This window comes from Dermacentor silvarum, chromosome 4 (assembly GCF_013339745.2).
Source record: "Dermacentor silvarum isolate Dsil-2018 chromosome 4, BIME_Dsil_1.4, whole genome shotgun sequence".
Classification (NCBI taxonomy): domain Eukaryota; kingdom Metazoa; phylum Arthropoda; class Arachnida; order Ixodida; family Ixodidae; genus Dermacentor; species Dermacentor silvarum.
Window position 1 is genome coordinate 131,277,316 of NC_051157.2, and position 20,604 is coordinate 131,297,919.

Here is a 20,604-nt window from a genome sequence, read left to right on the forward strand (position 1 = left end):
ATTTTAGAAGGCGCCGTGACGGCGCTCAGTCCGCCGGGGGTGATGTTACGAGGCATTGCGTATGAGCCTGCCCTTAAAGGACCGCTGTGCTACGCGAAGAGGAAGAAGACGGGACATGCTCCGTGAGAGGCTGTCAGCCATTCTCTGGTAGCAGCAGCCTGTATATATTGTCTCTCCAGTGTACTTGTGAATCCCCGTGACAATATCGAGTGGCTAGCCTCCAACGAGTTCGGCGTCGGCAAACAACAGCGTTCTTAGCACTGTGCCAACTTTGGTTAGCCTGCCCGCGGTTGTGGCATGCCAGGAACGCTGTTGCTCGTAGGCGCTAACGCGTCCAGCGCTAGTCACGCGAAATGTCACGATGGGAAGGTACCTCCGAAAATGATCGCTCGAGAATGCCTTCCCTACATGCGTACTTAAGTTAAAACAAAACGGGCAAGTTTGCACTCGGTCGTGCAAACATTAGACACAAGGAAACTGTCGATCCTCAAGTGCAGTAATGCGAAGTGATAGCAAAATACTAGGCCAAGCAAAACCTACTTAAAAACCTAGCAGCAACGAAGTTACAGAACCTAGCAGTAACCAAGTTAGAACCTAGCCGCAACCAAGTTAAGACTTAGCAGCAACCAAGTTAATACCTAGCAGTAGCCGCCAGTAAGACTTAAGGATCGACAGTTTCCCTCGTCCTAAGCTTTGCACGACGGAGTGCAAACTTGCCCGTTTTTTTCTTTCGTTTTTTCCCTTAGTGCTACATTCACGCACCCCGTCCACTCCTTTGGGCGCCTCCCTATATGCCGAGACCAACTTGACATAGGCTGTGGAAGGTGTGCCTCTCTCGAAAAAAACTAGTTCACGGGTTTCTCAACGCACAGGTCTTTGCTTCATCACTGAAGCTGGCATTCTGTCTGCTCAGGCTCCTCGCACCTTGGAGGCAAATGAATTGAGCACAAGACACTTAACGTCTGAAAGTCTTGTTTTTATTAGCAATGAACTTCTCGCGATGAAAAAAAAATGAAACAAGCTATACGAGTTCATTAAATAACGAAGACATTAGTCAAAACAACTTGTAATTACAACAACAGGCTTGGCAGTTTCTTTTCTCTCTTGTTTCTTCTTTTACCATCCGCGACGCGCCTACTTCCAGCGAGAGGTATGTGCGTCACCATTAGGTGCGCAGACGTCACACTTTTCACGCTCTCTTCCATAACAGCACGAAACAAAATAGCTTTGTTTGCAGGTCATTAACTTAGCATTACCGGACATCGTCGTCGTCAACAACAGGACACGTAAGTAAGGAGAACAATCAGAGGTCATCAGTGGGTTGGCAACGTGGAACACTGTCTTGAAGTAGCGAAAAGACAAGAAAGTGAGAAAAAAAGAAGTTGGGGAAATGTCAGACCAACAATAAACATACTCGTTCGGTCGTTTTTCGTGGTTCCCAGTTTCTGAAAATTACGAATCACTTTTTGCCGCGAATAGTTGGAAGGGAAAATTTCTTGGAGAAAGTTAAGAGGTTTGTGAAGTTCACTGCGACCTAAGTTGCGCATGATGTGGGCCACACAATGGCAATGCATAACGCGGCAACTCTTGGGAAACTGTGACGGCAGTTGGACGTTACTATTATTGGGGGAACCATCACGGCTACCAGAATGGCTTTACCATTCCCACCGACTTTGTGCAGCAGGTTGCTAGCAGTCCTAGCTTGTTCAATCAATCGGACTGTGTTCATTGTTATGATGAGCATAACAAAATCGCTGTTACTTTCTTCCACTTTGGAAGCGCCCCCTTCTTGAGACCTTTGTCGTTTTGCTCTCCAGTCAGTTGCTGCAGTAGAAGTCAGTGAAAAGTAGCGAGAAAGAGTACGACATATAGATATTGCGAGGCTATGTAGCAGAAACGAAAATAAGGGTAACACGAAGCACTGAGCAAACTATCTATACAGTGGAGTACAAATGCAGGGGCTCCGGTGTAACAATAACAAGTATTACGCACGTAGAACAAACCAAGGCAAAAGGACAACTTGCAGAAGGGACCATCGTGGATATCCCATTCTTGTCTCAATGAGGTGACCGCGCAAATTCGTTTTCAGCACTTCCCAGTGTGCTGAAATTGCATGATTCGGGAAGTCCATACACCATCAACGGTGTACATAGGTTTCCAAGAATAAGCCCAAAGTGTGCTTATTTGTGCTGGTTATGTTCAGAACCTACGGTCACTTTCCTGGCTTCGCGATGGGAGCATTTTATTTGCGATTAGGACTCTGCAATGCAAATGTCGGGGTTCCACGATGTTCATCTCGACTGCTTAAAATAAAACACAATAACCACAATGAAATAAAAGCGACGTGCGAGACGCTAGCTCACGTTCAAGCGCAAAGCGGTCTGTCTCGTGTACAGGCAATCAGGATAACAACGTAGGTTTTAAAAAAATAAACAAGTAAACAAACAAAGGAAGCGATCGTCAGCCACATTTGACTGCTAGAACGTCTGCGTGCGGCTGGAACAGTAAGAAAAAGAGGATAGACCATAACAAACATCGCAAGCAGAGGCACACTGCTTCACGGACGTCGTGGGGTCAGTGGCGACGACGGATGTGTTTGCTTGGTTCCTAAAATGTACAGTCAGGGTGGTCGCAACAGTCTCACAGTAGTTTCAATGCGCACGTTCAAAACCAAAAATATAAAAAAAATAAAGAACACCATTTCGTCACTCGATTGTTGCTGCATACAGGGCACTCAGAACCGCCCTACGTGTCCTTCTCTTCTTCCTCGCTGAGGAAGCAACCTCGGCGCTGGCCACTCTTCATTCTCGCATTCGACCTGCCACACACATTCACGCACGGGCAAGCAGCACATGCACACAGATAAACAATTCAAAAGCAAACACGAAAAAAAAAGACGTTGTTCCTCATAGAGCCGCGGACCCGATGCTCGGCTCATCTGGACCATATATCTGGTCCTAAACCTCATGACTTCGACGAACCACCGCATGGCAAGATTGAAGACGCATTTTCACGTTGAAAGCAGCAGCCACGCCGTAGCAGTTCAACCGCCTGCTGAATTCTGGAAGCACTGTTTCGACGAACAAGCCGCGACACGGCACATCGGCAGTGGATGTTTCTCTGAAGTCGCACTCATGATCCTGTGTCTGTTGCCCTTGGCGAAGACTGGACGACGTGCGTGATCCTCAGGTCTGGCAACAACACCGCAGCCTGAGTGAGAACTTTCGTGGCTCACTTTCCGGGACGAAAGCGGCCCGTGGTTTCTTTTTGGTTGCAACCTGTAAGATGAGTCTAGCCGCCACAGTTTCCCGATTGCATGCTCATGTGCTTCGTCCCTAGAGGTGGTGGCGCAGCGCACGATGGCCTCCACGACATCACCGTGTTCCAAACGTGTTTCCGGTGACGTCTTTGACAGCAGAGGCTTACGCGTGGTTCTGAAGACCGACTGCAGGTGAGGCAGAGTCGGTGTTTTTTGTCGCCCATGAGGTTGCTACCTGGGTTTTATAGGCACGCTATGCAGAGCACAAATTCGGTGCTCCCGCAGTGTTCGCTTGCCTTGTCCAGGCGGTACCGGAGAATAGCAGAAACCAGAGCAGACGCCTCGGCCATCCCATCTTATCTGTTCTTCGAGCAGTTTCTGCGCTGCAGAAAGTGTCGCGTGCCACACTCGGCTTGCGGTTTTCTTCTCCCGCACATGCTTGGCGGTCGGGGCTCGAATCAGTGCTTCCCGGAGGAGAAGACGGCCCTGACTCGGCCGTAAAGGGCGCTTCTCTTGTGCGGCTTCCAGGCGGGTGGCGGCTGCGGTGCCGCGGCGCCGGTCGGCAGCGACCTCGAGCACCGAGGCTGCGGCAGCGGCGGAGGCAGTCGCGACGCGAGGGGCTGCTGCTGGTTCTGTAGCTGCGACAGCGGAGCGGTAGGCTGGCGGCCTCGACGACGGGCGGCGACCCCGTCGCGGGCCGCCTGTCATTCCCACTCGCCGACGTACACTTGGCGGGGCAGCTGGTTGTAGGCCGACGAGGGGCCGCTCGGTGCTCCCCGGCCGATGCGGCCGTAGATCTTGGAGTAGTCGTCGTCGCCGCTCGAGCCGCCGCTTCCGCCGCCGCTGAAGCCTCCTCCTGCTCCTCCTGTTGGTGCGTCTGCGAGGAGGCAGGGAGAGACGGAAAGGGTTAGGGCGACGCGTTAGGCCTAATGTGGCGTCCTTATACGTTCCCGCGAAGCTGTTACTACGGTTGATCATGCGGGCTGACCAGATAAGGTTCCATACTTGAAAATAGCGTGAAAGACAAGACGGCACAAGCGCTGACTGGCAAGTGAAGTTTAGTCGGCATTTGCACGACAATATGCATAATGCGACAGAATTGTTCCGTTATTACTGTCCCACTACATATTTTGCTGCGTACAGAATAAAACCGTCAGTTGCCAGTCAACGCTTATGTTGTCTGTTCACCCACCCGTGCTTTCCTTCTTCTTCGTATTCTTTTTCTTTGTGTGTGTGTGTGCTGTTTTCTAAGACAGCTGCAACAAAAATTCTTCGCTTTCTTAACATACATGTGCCTATCATGACAGGGAAAGCGCAAGGGGTAAGTTTAAACACATCTGAAGCTTCATAACAGCGTCGGCGAACCATGCACTAGGTGTACAGCATCACCGCTGTAGTCGCACATTCACAGTAGTGCTACACTATAGGGGATGATGAATCGGAACACGTGGCACTGATATTGGCACAGCATCGTGCGCTGGTCGTGGTCATCACTTCGTTAGTAAAATGTCTGAAGCTTGATATATATTTGTCCCAAATAGAGTGCGCATGGATCTGTCAGAAGTGAAATCCACAGTTCGGTATTTTGCGCCCTTACACATCCCGGTTTTGTTGGTTAGCCGTCACAAACAAGTTTCACATCATTTAAGTGTCGTACGCCGTATACAGCTCATTTACATTCGTTCATTCAAATCGCTGAAGACAACCCGTGGTGCACACCTAGACGCACTCAACCATATGACAAGCGCGCAGTGCAGGAGCAGATATATACATTTTATATTGTGTAGTTTGGCGCTGTGAAGTAAAACAAAAAAGGAAAGAGAGCAAAGCATCCGCTCGCGTGTGGTTGCCACACTTACGGTGCGTGACGGTGGAGCAGCTTCCGTAAGCCGAGTCGTAGATGGATCGTTCGGGTCCCTTGAAAAGGCTCAGGTAGTTCTGGCTGTGGCTTCGCGGCATGGGAGCGCCTGCCATGGGACCGGATACCGCATGGTGGCCGTCCTCCTGACCGCGCTTGGCGAAGTTGGGCACGCGCGCCCGGAAGCCGCAGTAGTACGGGTCATCTGCAGTGGGAGAGCGATTCAGTGTCACGCTATCAGTATCTCACGCCGGAACAGCGCGACCATGTCAAGGCGGCGCTCATTTCGAGTGCCACAGACCTGATGAACAAAACATAATGGTAAAGATACATGTTGCTTAAAACGGAAAGTAACGACAGCAACATACAAGCCGTGCTATGCAGTAGCAATATTGGATGACAGCAGCAGTAAGCAGCGAAAGCAGTTATGACGGCACATCGGGCAGCATCAACGTCCTTTGTTGACATGTATACTTGTCATTTTTTTCTCGACTCCGGGGAGTCTTGCTAGTAGCAGGTCCACAACTTGAGCGTGTGCTATCTTTTGTATACGATTACACGAATCGGCGATTCTTTTCCGAGCTGAAGAACAGTTTATATTACGAGGAGAATTATTTATAGTTCCTAAGGTTCAGCGGTGACACCTTGTACGACGCCAACTGTACTCGACTTAGAGCAAACTGTCGAAATGATCATTATATATTCTCGAGGTTTATGGCTGTTATGCAAGTGCTCCCGCGGTGAGCCCATTGAGCAGTCCGCAGACAAGAATCCCTTTCATGTCGCCTGCGGCCACAACTTGTGCACGCAACGAAGATTTGCAGACCAGCGTTAGAAATGTCTCAGAATCGTTGAACGCAATATTCTCACTACAGGTTGTCACGGCGCTCAAGAAATCTTCAGATGCTTCACACGCCCAGAGACAGCCACAATAGCTGCTCTTTGGATTCGGGGTTACATCAGCGCGCCGTCCCGTTGAACGTGGGCAAATTTGTATGCGCATTAGCCGAGGCGTGATTTGTGTTGAGCAAGGTGGCCAGACATGCCGAGAGAGACAAAAGCAGTTGAGAGAGGACGAGCTGCCGCCCGTGAAGTGTTTTGTGTTCTTGTAATGGTTTCGCTTTCTTGCTCGGATACTGCAAGGGAGACGCAATAGCGGGAGGTGAGACAATCACGCCGAAAGACAGCACTGATGCGACCCACTTCTTTTCCTTCTGAGTGGGTGTCTCAGTTCTTGCCATTAGGTCTTCCTTAGAGATATAAACCGACTCATTCATCAACAACTCCTTTTAGAACTCAGTCACTCGTGCAGTGCATCATTAAATGCGTAGACATTAAAGACAAAAGCGGATAGTTTGAACCAGCTCGGGCTATATATACAATGAGAATAGTTAGCATTCTATACGACACTGAAAAACATATTTTTCTCATGAGAACGGCAGCCCTGATAAAACGCATGTAGATAAGCACATATCGCTCTGGAATATTTAGGGCTTGGTGCAGGAAGGGGGGGGGGGTGGGGGGGCGAGGGCAACATCCGCGCTTTGGGACGATTCGCACGAGAAACTCGCTGCCTGTTTCGTTACCTGCGCCATTGTGACGCGGAGCGCATAATATGCACGCTCCATGGCTGCGCGGGCGCGCCTTTGTTGAGATTCATCCGCACGTTATACAATCGCCGCGGAGGTGGGAACGCTGTCTTCTTGCTTCCTTCTTTATTTCCTTATTTATTTTATGCACGTTTATGTTGAGCACGGGAAAGCTTGCCACAAATAAATCTGCAAAAAAAAAGAAAAAAAGAATAAGAGAGAAAAAAACACGAAAAGTAACACTACAGCTAGCCGGCGTATCTGATGCGTGTGCCGCGCGGTGCCTGGCATTATACAACGGCGAGAGAAGGGCAGGCCACGCGCGTCCCATTTCGAGTAGGAAGGAAGCCTCCGGCGGCGCGTCTCAAGGGCCTCCCACGAACTCGAAGCGCGCGCGCGCGCGCCCGCGAGCTGTACTGCCAACAGCGCAAGATCGTCCCGCTGCGCGCGCTAGAGGATTCTCTCAAAAAGGACCGCAAACTGCAAACTGCAGCCCTTGCAAATCCGCGCCGACCTACGCGCTGTCCTCGTTCTTCTCGGCGTTCCCCCACCGACCGACGACGTTGCCCGCTCGCCTCAACGGCACGCAGCCGCCTCAACGGCCCCCCTCTGTCTTCGCGCCTCCGCCGATGACGACTGGCGGAAACGGTTTCCATTTGCACTCAAATTTGGAATTCATTAACGAAAAAAGTAATCTACCCAGACGTATATACATCTGAACTAATCATGCATGAAAGACAGCGAAGCAGGACAAGGGAGGTCTCGCACCCTTCGGAAGTCCCAGTGGTCTAACTATACCGGAAATCTACTCAAGACATTGCAATTATTTCGCTATATCCGAGTATTTTCAGGCGCTTCGCTATATCAGAGCTTAGTACTTTATACTTTTCGTTGTATCCGTCAGATGTTCCTCTACGCTGTGCCGGCTCTACTGCGCCGCGGCTCCGTTCTGTATACAATGCGCCTGTACCCTAGTTCCTGGATACTGAGGTGGCGGGTTCAACTCCTGCGTCAGCGGCCGCATTTTGATGGGGGCGAAAGGCAACAACGCTCGTGTGCTTACGTTTAGGTGCACGTTAAAAAAAGAAAGAAAGAAAAGAACATGTGGCCAAAATTAATCCGATGTCTCCCATTTTCGGACATGCCTCATAATCACGATCTTGGTTGGGTCACGTAAAACCTCAAAATCTAATTAATTAATTCAATAATACCGACCACTCCGCCCTACTGCCACTGCCGCAGGAAAACCGCTGTGGCTGAGAGAGAGAGAGAGAGAGAGAGAGAGAGAGACAAGCGAGAAGGGAAAGGTAGGGAGGTTAACCAAGGACGTGCCTGGTTGGCTACCCTACGCTTGGGGAGAGGGAAAGGGGAAGAGTAGATAAGAAGGAGAAAGAAGGTAAATAATAAGGAGTCAGTCATTCGTAGAGTCAGTCGCAGAGGAATGTCCGTGGTCACAAGCGTTCACACAATCCAGTCGCCTTCAAGAAGTGCAGAAGGGATTTTGTGGCCTTTCGCATGCAAGAATGCATGGGCCATGATCCCAGGATCTTTTCCTCCGAGAGCACTCAATTATCTAATAGGCCGAGTTGAGCTTGTAGAGCTTCTCTGAGAGATGGCTGTCTTCTCCCCATGCACTGTGCGGACGGCATTCTGAAGCGCGTAGAGACGAAACCAAAGTGCGGGGGCCTCGCGTCTCGACCTCGCGACGCACTCAAGCCGGCGCCGGTTATCTTTCTTCCCAGGCACTGAGAGCGAACAGCGACATCGCTCCACAGGCGTCGGCTGTCTTCCGTGGATGACGTGGCGAACGGTGAGCTTTCGGGCCAGGGCTCGCACGGAACAATGTTTCTGCGCCCATTTGAAACGGAACGCGTGGGCATCGGCGTCCTTGGTGATGGGACACCACGCTCTTTTTTACTCGCAACGGTTACTTTCTCCCGACGCGGACGGTTCAAGGAGGCGGGGGCCCGCGTACCCCGCTGCGTTGGTTTTGACGCGCATTAAGGCTTGTGACAAGTGCGCGCACGGCCCTGTGCACGATGAACGCTTTAACGAAAAGGTTGGAGGTAGATCACTGTCCCAGTATGGTCTCGGCGGAACTGTGCAAGTGATATAATGCCTCGGAGAGTGCGCGTTTTGGTTGTATCGAGTTCCACTCTACACGACTCGCACAAAGCGAGAAAATTGATACCCGAAGAGAGAGGCTAGTTATTTCGTTGCTGGCCGCCTGTTCCGATCGCTGAATCGTGCTATGTTTACTTGCGATGTGGGTCTGACTAAATCGACCGCTTTTACGGACGTCTCATTAGTGAAGGTCAACAAGCCCAGAAACAGGGCCCGAATTCCGGAAATCTTTTTACGCTAAAATTGTTCGTAGGAGAAAATTTCAGCCAATCCTGATGCTGGACATATTATTAGGAAAGAAAAACTTTGTGAATTCAGCCCCAGATTCGCTGAGTTGACACGAACCCCAAGAAAAGCGGGTTGAATCGGCGTTCAAAGTTTTATGTCTTTCAGTCGGCTGGAGTGTCGGATCGGCGTGGGTCGATTCGCGTCAACAATCAACCCTGTTCAGGTTTGGTCGATCCTGACCCGACGCTTCTTCAATGTAACAGATCGGTAACATTGAACGCCAATTCAACCCAGTTTTATCGGTTCGTGTAAGCTGGCCAAATGTGTCTCTTGGCTTGATGCCGTTCACCCATGGAAAGTCCAGAAAGCGACCCCAACTCAGAAAGGACATTTGATGATGTGGCTATATTGTCGTGAGTTGGAAGCGACGAAGTAGCCGTTATTACGTGATGACGAGGACTGTACTATTAAGTAGTACTCGCGACATAATGGATTATAAGCTTAGACGCGATCTCATTGTCTTGGAATCATGAACATTTTTTTTCGAAAAACAAAATTTTGCTCGCCATAATTTTCATACCTAATCATCTGCATTAGCACCCCCACCTCTTGATCATTCTCTTTACCATTCTTTGGCCACACGACAGTTCAGGTGCCAGTAAGGCAGTGAGGCAACCGACGTGCCCGTGGCCACACAACTCTCTCTTCTCCCCATCTGCTATATCTTTATTGTCCCCTCTTCTTTTGTCTCAATCAATCAATCAACCAATCAATCAATCAATCAATCAATCAATCAATCAATCAATCAATCAATCAATCGCCATCTTTCACGTGCTTGTGAAACAGTCTTTTCGAGCGTCTGCTCATAAGCATGTCTGCAGTGGAGGAACAGTATAGACGTTGTATACGTAACATCCTGACTTTTGGTTCACTTGACGTCGCCGTTAATGTCCAGTAATAAAACACATCTCAGTCACTCAAGGAACTCTAGAAGTTGTGATGTCAGGTGTGGCAAAATGATGCCAACATGTTGCCAACTTACCGTACATGCCAGGGTTCTTTTTCCGGTTGACAGGAGCTGGAGGTCGGGCCGTGGTATCCACGTCCTCGTAGTCAGGCTGCAAGTAGAAAGAAGAAGGATTTGGAAAAATTACACCACCGGCCGTCAATGCAGCCTGGCGCAATTATCTGACAAAATGTATCTAACGAAAATTAACAAAACATTCGGAACTTTCCTGCGGGAGGGATATGTTTATGCGTATTTAAAATGCTTGTACTCGTGCCTCCCAGAAGCGAAACAATGTTGTTTGTTCGCTGATGGAGTATCCTTGCAAATATCGCTTCAGTAGCCTGGCTTCTGTCTTTCCGACGTGCGCAGCAAAGCCAGCATGTGCCGTGTTTCTACAGCATAACATATCTACCGAAACTGTCTTCTCAACTTATATACGAGACACTTAGGGCCATAACAGCGTGGGCGTGCCCAAATTTCGTTATACCGGCGCAAAAGAAGAGGTAGAGAGAGGTGAAGAGAAAGAGAGAATGCGCGTAGTGACGACACAAGTCTATACTGAAGATAAAACTCGATGCCCCTAAGTTGGAAAAAAAGCTCCACAGGAGCGCACCCTCTGCAACGTACGCCCAACGTACACACAACTAAATTTCTATTCTTTGAATAGCCCCCCTGTCATTAGTCACATTTTGATGTTAGCATTGTATATTCTAATGTTAGCATTGTAAATCATGCAAACAATGTTTCGGTCTTACTATGACGTATTACGTCCGACTGTATATTTTCGCGCAGCCATGCCACGCTGCTGCTAAAGAATTAATAAAAAGACAGTTAAGAAGATTAGGAAAGAAACCTTACGAAGGAAGGTCCAGAGAGACGACCGCTGGCAGACAGGCGATAACTTTACTCGCAATCAGTAAGAAGCTGATGAACTCGACAAGTTCAGCGCAATTTCAGCGGCAGAACTGGAACTTCAGCGTGTGACGTTTCATGTACGATGCTTATAATAATTATGCGAGAAGTGGGGTCATATTAAGGAATAAAGGTGCGTAATACGCGACTTGCTTCGAATAGGAATGTTAGCTTGCCCAAATGTAACACTTACAGCGAAAGATTAATTTGATTTAATGGAGCTAAAATGTGAAACGATATGCCCCGAGATAAAAAACTGCACATAATTCGGGACTAGCATTCACGCAATTCACTCTTTCCATCTATGCTTTGCATAATGTATGTCGGAGATATGGCTTGAGTTTGCGTTAATTTTATGCTGAACTTATTTATTGTTCTCTCAGCTGACCTGCGCATTTTTTTTTTCCTCATCTGACCTTAGGCTGCAGCCATGGAGCATGAAAATAAACTAGGAGGGAGCATTACGTCATGCAGCCAGCCTTCGCAAGCCGACTCTCCGTGTATCCATTCCCTTCGGCTTTTTTTCTCTTTCAAAAAGTTGGCCCAACACGCGACCCTTCGCTCCGTGGACTCATCTTGGTGTGCTTGGTTCCCGGTCGGTTCGCACCGACGCGTACTCGTTCGGCTGCTTTGCGCACATTTCCTCCCGGTATGCTCGCGCAAGTGGGTTCATTTTATTGCAACGTATACGCTTGTCGTCTTCGCTGCACCTGTGCGAGTGCGGCCGCTAAACGTCGCTGTCACGCCTGTTGTCTTTTCGCAAGAGCGTGCGCTGAGCGCGGGTGACGCGGCGGCGTACACTGAAGCTAACCGAGACACGATGACGTGTTGGGCCAACTTTTCTTGGTTTCAATTTTGTTAACCTAATACCCCTCCTAGTGATTTCCTTACTCCGTGGATTTCAGCTACCTTATTAGCCCACTCGCGCGCCACGAACTGTCGAACTGCGGCGCTGGCGAGAAGTGAGTGAGGGAGAGGATCGATGGCTGACCCTGGGCACACTGACGCGAGGCAAATCCCTCGGCGGCAGCTTCGGTGGCTTCGATTCCCGGGGTGGCTGCGGTTGCTGACGGGGCACGGCTCCCGGCAGGCTGTACGGATCCTCCTCGGGCAGCCTCAGCGGCCGGTCGAACACGCTCACCAGGTTCGGGGCGCTCTGGCGCTTGGACACTGCGATACAGAGCATAGGCGTACAGAGTGAGTGACGCGAGGCTGTGACACACAATAGGAGAGAGACAGAAGAATGGGGGAAAGGCAGGGAGGTTAACCAGAGGGGGAGATCCGGTTTGCTACCCTACGCTGGGGAGAAAGGGGAGAGGGAGGTAAAGTCATACGAATGTAAGCGGCATACATAGACAGGTCAATGCTAATTGCAATGATACAACTACTAAAAGAAGTCTCGGTTCAGAGGGATCAAAGAAAAAAAAATAAAACGTGAAAGCAGTGGTCTATATAACCCAATCAGCGAGCGCCGCGGAAGTCCCCTTTCTTCACTGACCGACCTTTGTTTCAACAGGGATCACTCCAACATCCGAGATGAAGATGGCCAGCAGAAATGGCTAAGTGACCCATCATATCGCACGCTCCTATCCTGTATACAGCGAGTCAATTCATACTCCCTGATATGAGACGTGCGATAATTTGCCCGCCTTTTCGTAGGCCTCGAGGTCATCCCTGTAAATAAAAGCGTTTTGACCACCACCCCTTCACAAACAGCGTGAGAGGCATGCGATATAATTGATTACATTAATGGTTTGACGTTGCAAACGCTCCGCACTTGAATCCTTGTAACTTCAAGGCGCGTTTGTAAGAGGTTACACCTGGCATGCGAACGTGATTGCGACCCGCGACTGGTCTTGCTTAAACATATACAGGCCAGAACAGTGAGCAACTCGGGATCGCGCAGTGCTTGCGCAGTAAAGGGACCGGCTAAAATACGTAGAGACCGTTGACATTGAAGAAAGCATGGTTAGCTGCAAGGACTGTAATTCTGCGGCGCTTCGCTTCTTGCACAACTGCGAAAGGTTGGCGTCCTAGGCGATGTGTCGTTGACCTATTGCCTCGGCAACAACTCGTGATTGTCGAAAGCGTATACTGCCAACTGTGCAGGACAAAAAAAAAAAAAAACAATAAAATAAAACTGGGTGGGGAGATGAAAGGTGGCGCTCTTATTAGGAATAAACTTCGCAATCCCTGTGTTTATATGGGCGCGCGTCGGGCGAAAGTGAAATCGAAACCATGACAGGGTTGCATCACGAAATGTCAAATGTGGCGCCGCTTGAATTCCCAAAGGCATGAATTCCTTCACTTCTTCCCACCCCCGTTTGTGGCAGGTGCGGAGCAACGACATTCATCCGGGATGCCTCAGCGGGGGTTTGGGAAGGCGGCAGGGCACGCGCCAATAACCGATCAGCGCCCCTTCATCAGCTTTCCACGTAAGCTCTTATCCCACCGTCTTCCCACTCTATGGCCCGACGCCGGTATTCCCAAAACAGTCGCGCGGCATGCAAAAAGGCGCCAAGCATTGGCGCTTCGCGTGTCAGGTTTCCCCCCGACGCCGCGACGGTGCCATTCCTCGGTGGGCCACAGGGGCAATTGGCGCGCCGGCACAGAGGCCCTCGAATTCTCGCAACCCGTACATTTCTTTATCTTCGTTTCCCTCTGTCCCTCCCTCCGTGGCTGGCATTCGTTGTCGTACGCAAGGCGCTCGAGAGAAAGTAGATCGTGCCACCACCACCACCTCTGCTTACTGCGGTGGCTGGCCCGTGATTGCGGCGGCATTTCGGGGCACCTCCGATACGCCGCTGCTGAGTCCTCGTCTCTCGGTCGGTCACGGCGCGCGTGCGGCGTCCACGGCGGCAACAGGAGGGGTATCTTCGTTGCGCGTTCGCGCGCGACCACGCCCCCTCCTTTTTTGGCTGTCTTGAGACATGGTGCCGGGGGGGGGGGGGGGGGGGGGGGCAGCGCCCTTCAGGCGCGTGCGCTGGAAGCCGCGGCGTTGGAGCTCTGCTTTTGCTTTATTTAGACTCCGCTTCCAGGGGCTGTCAACTGCGCGCGTAGCGCGTATTTGCGCGTACACAACACCGTAGGAAAGGGAGGGGTTGACGTGATTGCAGGCGCAGACTCCACTCGTCTATACATGACTACAAGATGGCGTCGTTGAGCTCCTCCTCCTCGTTCTCTTCCACCCCTTCCTCCCCATCGGCGGAAAACTTAAGAGACTCTTCGCTCCCCCCCACGCCCGCCTACCTATACTCCCCGATCCTCTCGCGTTCGCCGCTCCTGCTAAACTTTTGATATCCACACCGACAGCAGAGGTGGAGCCATCGTCCGTCGGCGGCAATGTGTGCGTGTACGTGCTTGGAAAGAGGAGCCTCACTTTGGTAGATTGTGTCCGGCTTGGCTCCCTGCCCCAAGACAGTGAGTTCGGCCAGGGACCCGGCACAGCCTCGCACGCACGTACTACCAGAGACGACGCCGCGCTCATACGATGCCCCTAGCCAGCTTCTACGGTAGTCGCCTTGTGCGCGTCGGCTCGCCAGTCCGCGCGAGCGCGAAACCTGTGATTATCTTTGGCGGCTTCCGCGCGTTCGTGTACGCGGATCGACACAGCGCCGAGCGGTAAAGACCGCGTCTCGGCCCCCCCCCTTCCTCTCTCACTCCCCTCCCCCATCTCTCCTCTCATCATTTCTCCGGGAAAGAGCTGACCGGGCGATCCCGCGCGTAACACTCTTCGCGGCGGAGAGATCGGCTCACAACCCTTTGCTTCTAATTTGGAGCCGCGGCCCCATTGGCCCAATGACCGCGTGAGGGTAAATAATGGTCGGTCAGGCTGAACGGTCTCTGGCCGCGGGCAAGGTTGCGATTATACGCGCTCGCTGTTTCGAGATTGTTTCTCCTCCTTCGGGAGGACCGAATTTCCTCGCGCGTGAGTCATGGGAACCCCCGCTCGCGATGGAGTCGAGGCAGTAGGCGAGCAGCTTCAGGTGCGAACGGTATTATAGTGGGTGTACTTAGTGCGTCGAGCAAAAGCGGGGCGAGCGGTGAGGGCGGGCGCCTCCACCTCCCTACAAGCGTGATGATAAAGGTCGCGGGCTGCGTTGTCAGTACGCGGCCAAGGACAAGGTGTGTGGATTCTGGCGAGAGTGGTTATGCTATTATACTATACGGAAAGCCTGCATGGTTGCTTGTGCAGAAATCTTATCTCGCCTGCTTTCTTTCTGTCTTTTCTATTCCTCTTTTCGTACACCTTCTGGCTTGTTCTCGAGCCTCGCGTTACGTAGTTACAATTTCCGTAATTGTTTCGAGCGCTGAATTGCCACCAGGAAACAATATACGCGCATGCAGTCGTATAGGCGGTGGAAATTAGAGCTCGCACCTCTTCCACTGCCTGCATAGCCGTGGAAATTACGAGGCTAGGAAGACTCTTCTACGTAAGAAACGGATACCTTAATTCGCCGTACTTGCGTATTACGAGACGTGCTTTCTTCTTACTCTTATTCTTTTTTTTTTTGTCCATCGGTTAATGTAACAGTGCTCTTATAGCTTCGTTCCGCAAGAAGCACGGGGCAGTCCGAGAGGAAAATACTCGTGCTCATGATCTGTAGACCTGGTGTGAAGTGCGCTAGCATTATTTACCATTTCTGATCCCTGCAACCCGGAGACTCGCGGGCTTCGAGAATTGGTCGGTTCGACTTCCCGCAGCGCTACCGACATGCGCGATGTGGTACTTTCCCGCAAAGCGTGACCCTGCTGCGCTCGCGTGACATCTTGGTTAGCTCGAGACATCGTGGTTTGCTTGCGATGGAGCTGTCATTTCGTATAGCGAAATGGCGACGGTCTCACGTGACTCGGAGAGACAACTCGTGCGAGCACACAAAAGGGCTCCGTGACATGTCATAAAACATGAGGGGATAACTTTGACGAGGAATATTTATCCCACTGGATGTAACTGACTAGAACGCGTAAAGACAATTGAATTCGTGCGTTTCGTAAACCGAAGAATTTGGAGATAACTCAAAGTGTGAAATTCTACTCCGTCACTGTTTCCTTCGAAAGGAACTCTATTTCTAATCAGTTGTGCTGATTGCCATTAAATTTGGGGCACTGCAACAGGTCGGCCTAAAGAAAAATATGGAACGCTTTGGAAGTCTGCAAGTTTTGTAATATAACCCCCCAACCCTACCCTTCTTTAAGATTTACGCACAACCAACGCCTCCTAAATAGGAGGCGTTGGCACACCAATCTCTGAATGCTTCACGCATCCCAAGCGAACCACTGCGGCCAAGCAAGTGCAGTGACGTCAGCGGTGACGATGATAGCGCTGCCTGAAATTTGCGACGCAATAGCGCGGGAGGGGTCCTTTGATATGATCGATTAGTTGCGGCATCACTCTCGCAATGATACGCTCGCCAAGCTCATCAAATCAATGAAGTGCGTATTCTCGCTCACCTGTGTTTTTTTTTTCTTCGTTCTTTTTTAGAGTCTCAAAATGAGCAACAACATTTTGTACATCGTCCTTGCAACGCCGCGATTGTTCCAACACGGCCTACAGAAAGATTGAAAAATTCATTACGAACGTAACACCAGGTGCTTTCAAGATGCACGCGTGTGACGCACGTTATAACGGAGGTGAATTCGAGTAGCGCCACGCCTCTTCAGTGCCGCGTTGGCCGCGTCTCGAATCGACACGACGCGTGGGATGCGCTGAAGAAGGATGCGCTGGGATGCGGTAAAGATGTTTCATTATTAGAGGCGCGCGTTGCATCCTGATCGCCGCCGTTATCTGGCCAAACAACCTCCCGATCAGCGATCGAGCTGTAGCTCGGCATTGCCAAGTGTGCGCTTCCAGTGCCAAAACGCGGGGTAGACGAAGCACACAGCTGGCTCATCATCACGCGTTTATAAACAAGCAGGAAGCCCCGAGGAAGCTCTTAGCGTTTGGCCGGGATCTTGTGTTTTTTCGCGAGCCCCCGTGTGCTTCTTGAATGAGTCGCACGGGGATGGGCTTTTCGATCCTCTCATCTCCCATTTTGGCGCGCTTCGTTCGCAGACTGTCGTCCATCGGTGCACGCAGTCACCGTGAGACGCGCCGTGCGTCAAGCTTCATAGAGCGGCCGGCATTGTTCCAATAAACGCCTCCTATAGAAGACCTCCTTCTTTGCGTGTGTTCTTTATTCAGTTACGCGGATGGGTGGACATTAACAACCGCAGTGCCAACAGGAAAAAAAGAAAAAGAAAGAGCTTTCAACTGCGTCGCGCGCCTGCGACCACACCTACGTTGAGATTTCGTAAGTTTCGGCGGCGAGTATTTTTTTTTTTTTTTGAATGCGTGGCACCCGCGCGATCAGATAACAACACGGTTACGACAGCCACGAACACTATACTCTGGCAAACAGTGACTACGCGCTTCCTAGAAGTGAGGCAAGTGGGATTCCTTGAGACGGGAAAGTACGCGAAAACGTACACGCAGTGAGCTCCTTGATGTAGGCCTGTATTATGTATAGACCGAAGTAGGTTAGCAATCATTGGTATGTGGCAGGCGGTACAGCAAAAAGGAATCTGAGCTGAGACGCGCCATTTTGCTCATGCTCAACGGACCTTTTTAGACATTACTAGATGGAACGACGGCGAAAGATGCAAGTGTGGCGGTTAAGCCAGATTTGGCTCGATTTCCCTAAACTTCGTCTTTGTGGCTTCAAACGAATGTGTGAGTTTGAAAAATGATAGCTATAAGACCTTGTGGCTTCGTTACTATTTGTTACGCTTTCCCAGCTCTGATGTCCTGAACCACCGTCCCGTTTATTTTTCATGCGGGCCATGCGTATTAGCTTCCCACTTGTTACGTTTCTCTTCCCGGTTGTTACGTCCAAAGGCTGCTGCAGCGCTCCACCAACACGGCATCGTCCGTCGCTGCACTACGCTAGTCAAAACGGTCAGCCGCTTCGCAAAACATGCCGTGCGGCGCAATATATATATTTGCCATCGCCGTGTTAAGATCGGCGCCTGCCTCCGATCACAACAAGGCTCACGAAGTTGAAATACAGAAGCAGGTGAACGAAGGCACAAGGAGTCCCCCCACACATGTTCGCGGACGCCGTCTCGTAACATTCGATACCCCGCGGGGTTACTGAGATGCATATAAGGCTACGCGCAAACTGACAAAAGGGCTGTGAATGCTCGGTATAACATGCTTTTATTATCGAAGATGCGATCCAAGCACCAGACGAAAATTACACGCTTCATTTAGTGTGATTTACGGCTATGACCGCTTCAAAAAAGTGTTTGACGTTCAGTCTAACCGGCAGGCAGCAATAACGAGCTTTATTGAGCGAGTTTTCAATAGTTTGTTGGCTTCTTATGCAACTTGGTCAGGCTTGGTGTGCAGTGGGTTTTTGTCGCATCAATAGTGCTTCCACAAGTTTTATCAGATGTTACATAATTTCGGATTATGCGTTCATTTTCCGTGCTCCCCTGCAAAATTATCAACGGGCTTCTATTGTAATTTACAGCTAAATATTGCGTTAGTAAATGCAACAGTTCACGATAGTTATATGGGCGCAGAAACTCACATGTTTAGAGAAAATTATTCCTTGAAAGATGAAGCGTTTAGAAAGATGAAGCGCAATTATAACGCTACAAGGACGATCTGAAGCTGCAAACACGAATATTAGACAATTCACATACTACCCATAATTCTCGTGATAGCTGAACAATCGCAGCGCTCGAGTTCGCTTTGGCACGGCCGTTTTGTCACGACCGTGGTAATTTTTAAAGGAAACTATGCCTCGGAGGACTATAGCCATGATAACATGACTAAGACCTTATAATTTTGCAACACCATTCGATTTCTGTCGGCAGCGGCACTCGGCGTCTACTACTGGCAACGAGGGAGCACGTTGCCTGTTTTTGCCGCTAGATGGCGAGCCATTACCGCCCGTTTCTGCAGGGCCATTCTGAATCGCCGTGGACCACAGAACGAGTTTCCCCGTACGTCCTGCGAATTATAATCGCAATGGTCAACTCTGCGGGATAACGTGGGTTATCCCAGCTGTCGCCATTACGTATCAGTTCGTTCTCAAAAGCGGAGTCTCTAATTTCTTACTCAGTGTGAAAAGTTCTGGCTCTTCTATTATTTTATACTGTTTATCGGGTTTAGAGCTTTGGTTTAGTTACAATCCTGGGATCAGCAGCCAAACTATCCATTTTGCTCGCAGTTTATACCATTGCTACTACTACTACTGCTGCTGCTACTACTACTACTACTACTACTACTACTACTACTACTACTACTACTACTACTACTACTACTACTACTACTACTACTACTACTACAAGTACTACTGCTACAGGAACAACGGAATAATTGTGACCACGATCTGAATTGGCGCACATATTCAAGCCATGTGAAACACCGAAAACACCCCTTCGCTCAATGATCTTCGGCACCGCTATGCTGCAGCTCGCGGTGCCGTTGTGTAAATGATGTCCGTAAGTGGTGCGTATCAGCGCCGCAGGGCTTAACACACCGGAATGGGAGGTCACTGGGAGCGTGCGCACTGGAGCCGATCAGCTACGTTCGCACTTTGCCATGACCAATAAGGGGGTGAACTGCTCAACGCGCAAGTGGCACACCTCGCCGTCTTCGAGGGCTTACGTGTGGCTAAAAGGTGAACGATAATGCGGTCGTCTGGAGCAGCATGTCGCTATAGGCTGTACTCCACTAACGGTAAGGCAACGAGTTAGACTCGAAGTAGACCGAGCTGCGAGCTATGTACGTATAATACGAAATTAAGGGCTAAGACTACAGACCCTGCCCGCTATAAACTGTGCATACGAGGCTCGACAACAACGCGCGCGATTGGTGGAGAGAGATAAAAGAGAGCACTCACTGGGCGGAGGCAGCTTGGTCTTGAGCATGTCGAGGGCGACGATGTTGATGACCATGACCCAGACGGCGCAGTCCAGGAGTTCGGGGCTGTCTTTGACGAAGCAGACGCAGCTGAGGCACTGCGCCTCCAGGTGCCGCCTGTCCGGGTAGGCCCGCTTCAGCTCACGGGACACGTTCTGCTGGAACTTCTTGATGTCGAACAGCTGCGCCGGTGAGCGGGGAAGAAGAGGAAAGACGGAAAGCTTTATAACATAGTCCGCGATGTGGCAACAGAGGTGTCGCCTTGCAGACGAAACAACAAAACAACGTTGTCTTTAACATGCCTTCGAGAATGGTAATAGTTTGGCACTCCTTCAGCAGAACCCGCCTCTTCGAGGCTATCAGCCAGATGGTGTACGATTATGAGCGAACTTGAGGTTGGCGGTGAATCATCTAGACGGATTAGTGCCCGTAAGAAATCTTGACGTGACTGAGTAGATTCTAAAAAGGGTCTTTTTTTTTAGGCAACACTGTCTTATTTCAATTCCAGACTGAACTGGCACGACAACTGAATCTAGATATTGTTGAGTGCTTTCAAGAGGTGTAGAAGTTTATAAAGGAGAACTCCTCTTTCAAACTCAGAGTACGTCAGTGCAGACGCTGAGCAAGCTAAAGAAAATGCAAAACTCAGTCTTCCTTGGATGGAAGTTAAGCCACGACCTTCATTAGAGAATTCCGGGGAAGTGTCTTCTCAGT

General features: G+C 50.3%; 1 protein-coding gene across 4 annotated transcripts in view; it reads right to left on the reverse strand.

Moving 5' to 3' along the window:
- Positions 1 to 961: 961 nt before the first annotated feature.
- Positions 962 to 20,604, reverse strand: part of LOC119450633 (uncharacterized) — a 317,066-nt gene continuing 297,423 nt past the window's right edge. For 3 of the 4 annotated variants that reach the window (XM_037714138.2, XM_037714139.2, XM_049666094.1), the window contains exons 6-10: positions 19,871 to 20,072; positions 11,971 to 12,149; positions 10,101 to 10,176; positions 5,119 to 5,322; positions 962 to 4,136 (exon numbers count right to left, since the gene is read on the reverse strand). In XM_037714138.2, coding sequence (XP_037570066.1) covers positions 3,964 to 4,136; positions 5,119 to 5,322; positions 10,101 to 10,176; positions 11,971 to 12,149; positions 19,871 to 20,072 — 834 coding nt within the window. In that variant the 3' untranslated portion in view covers positions 962 to 3,963. The remainder of the gene's footprint in view (positions 4,137 to 5,118; positions 5,323 to 10,100; positions 10,177 to 11,970; positions 12,150 to 19,870; positions 20,073 to 20,604) is intronic. The other variant, XM_049666095.1, reaches the window with a different exon arrangement.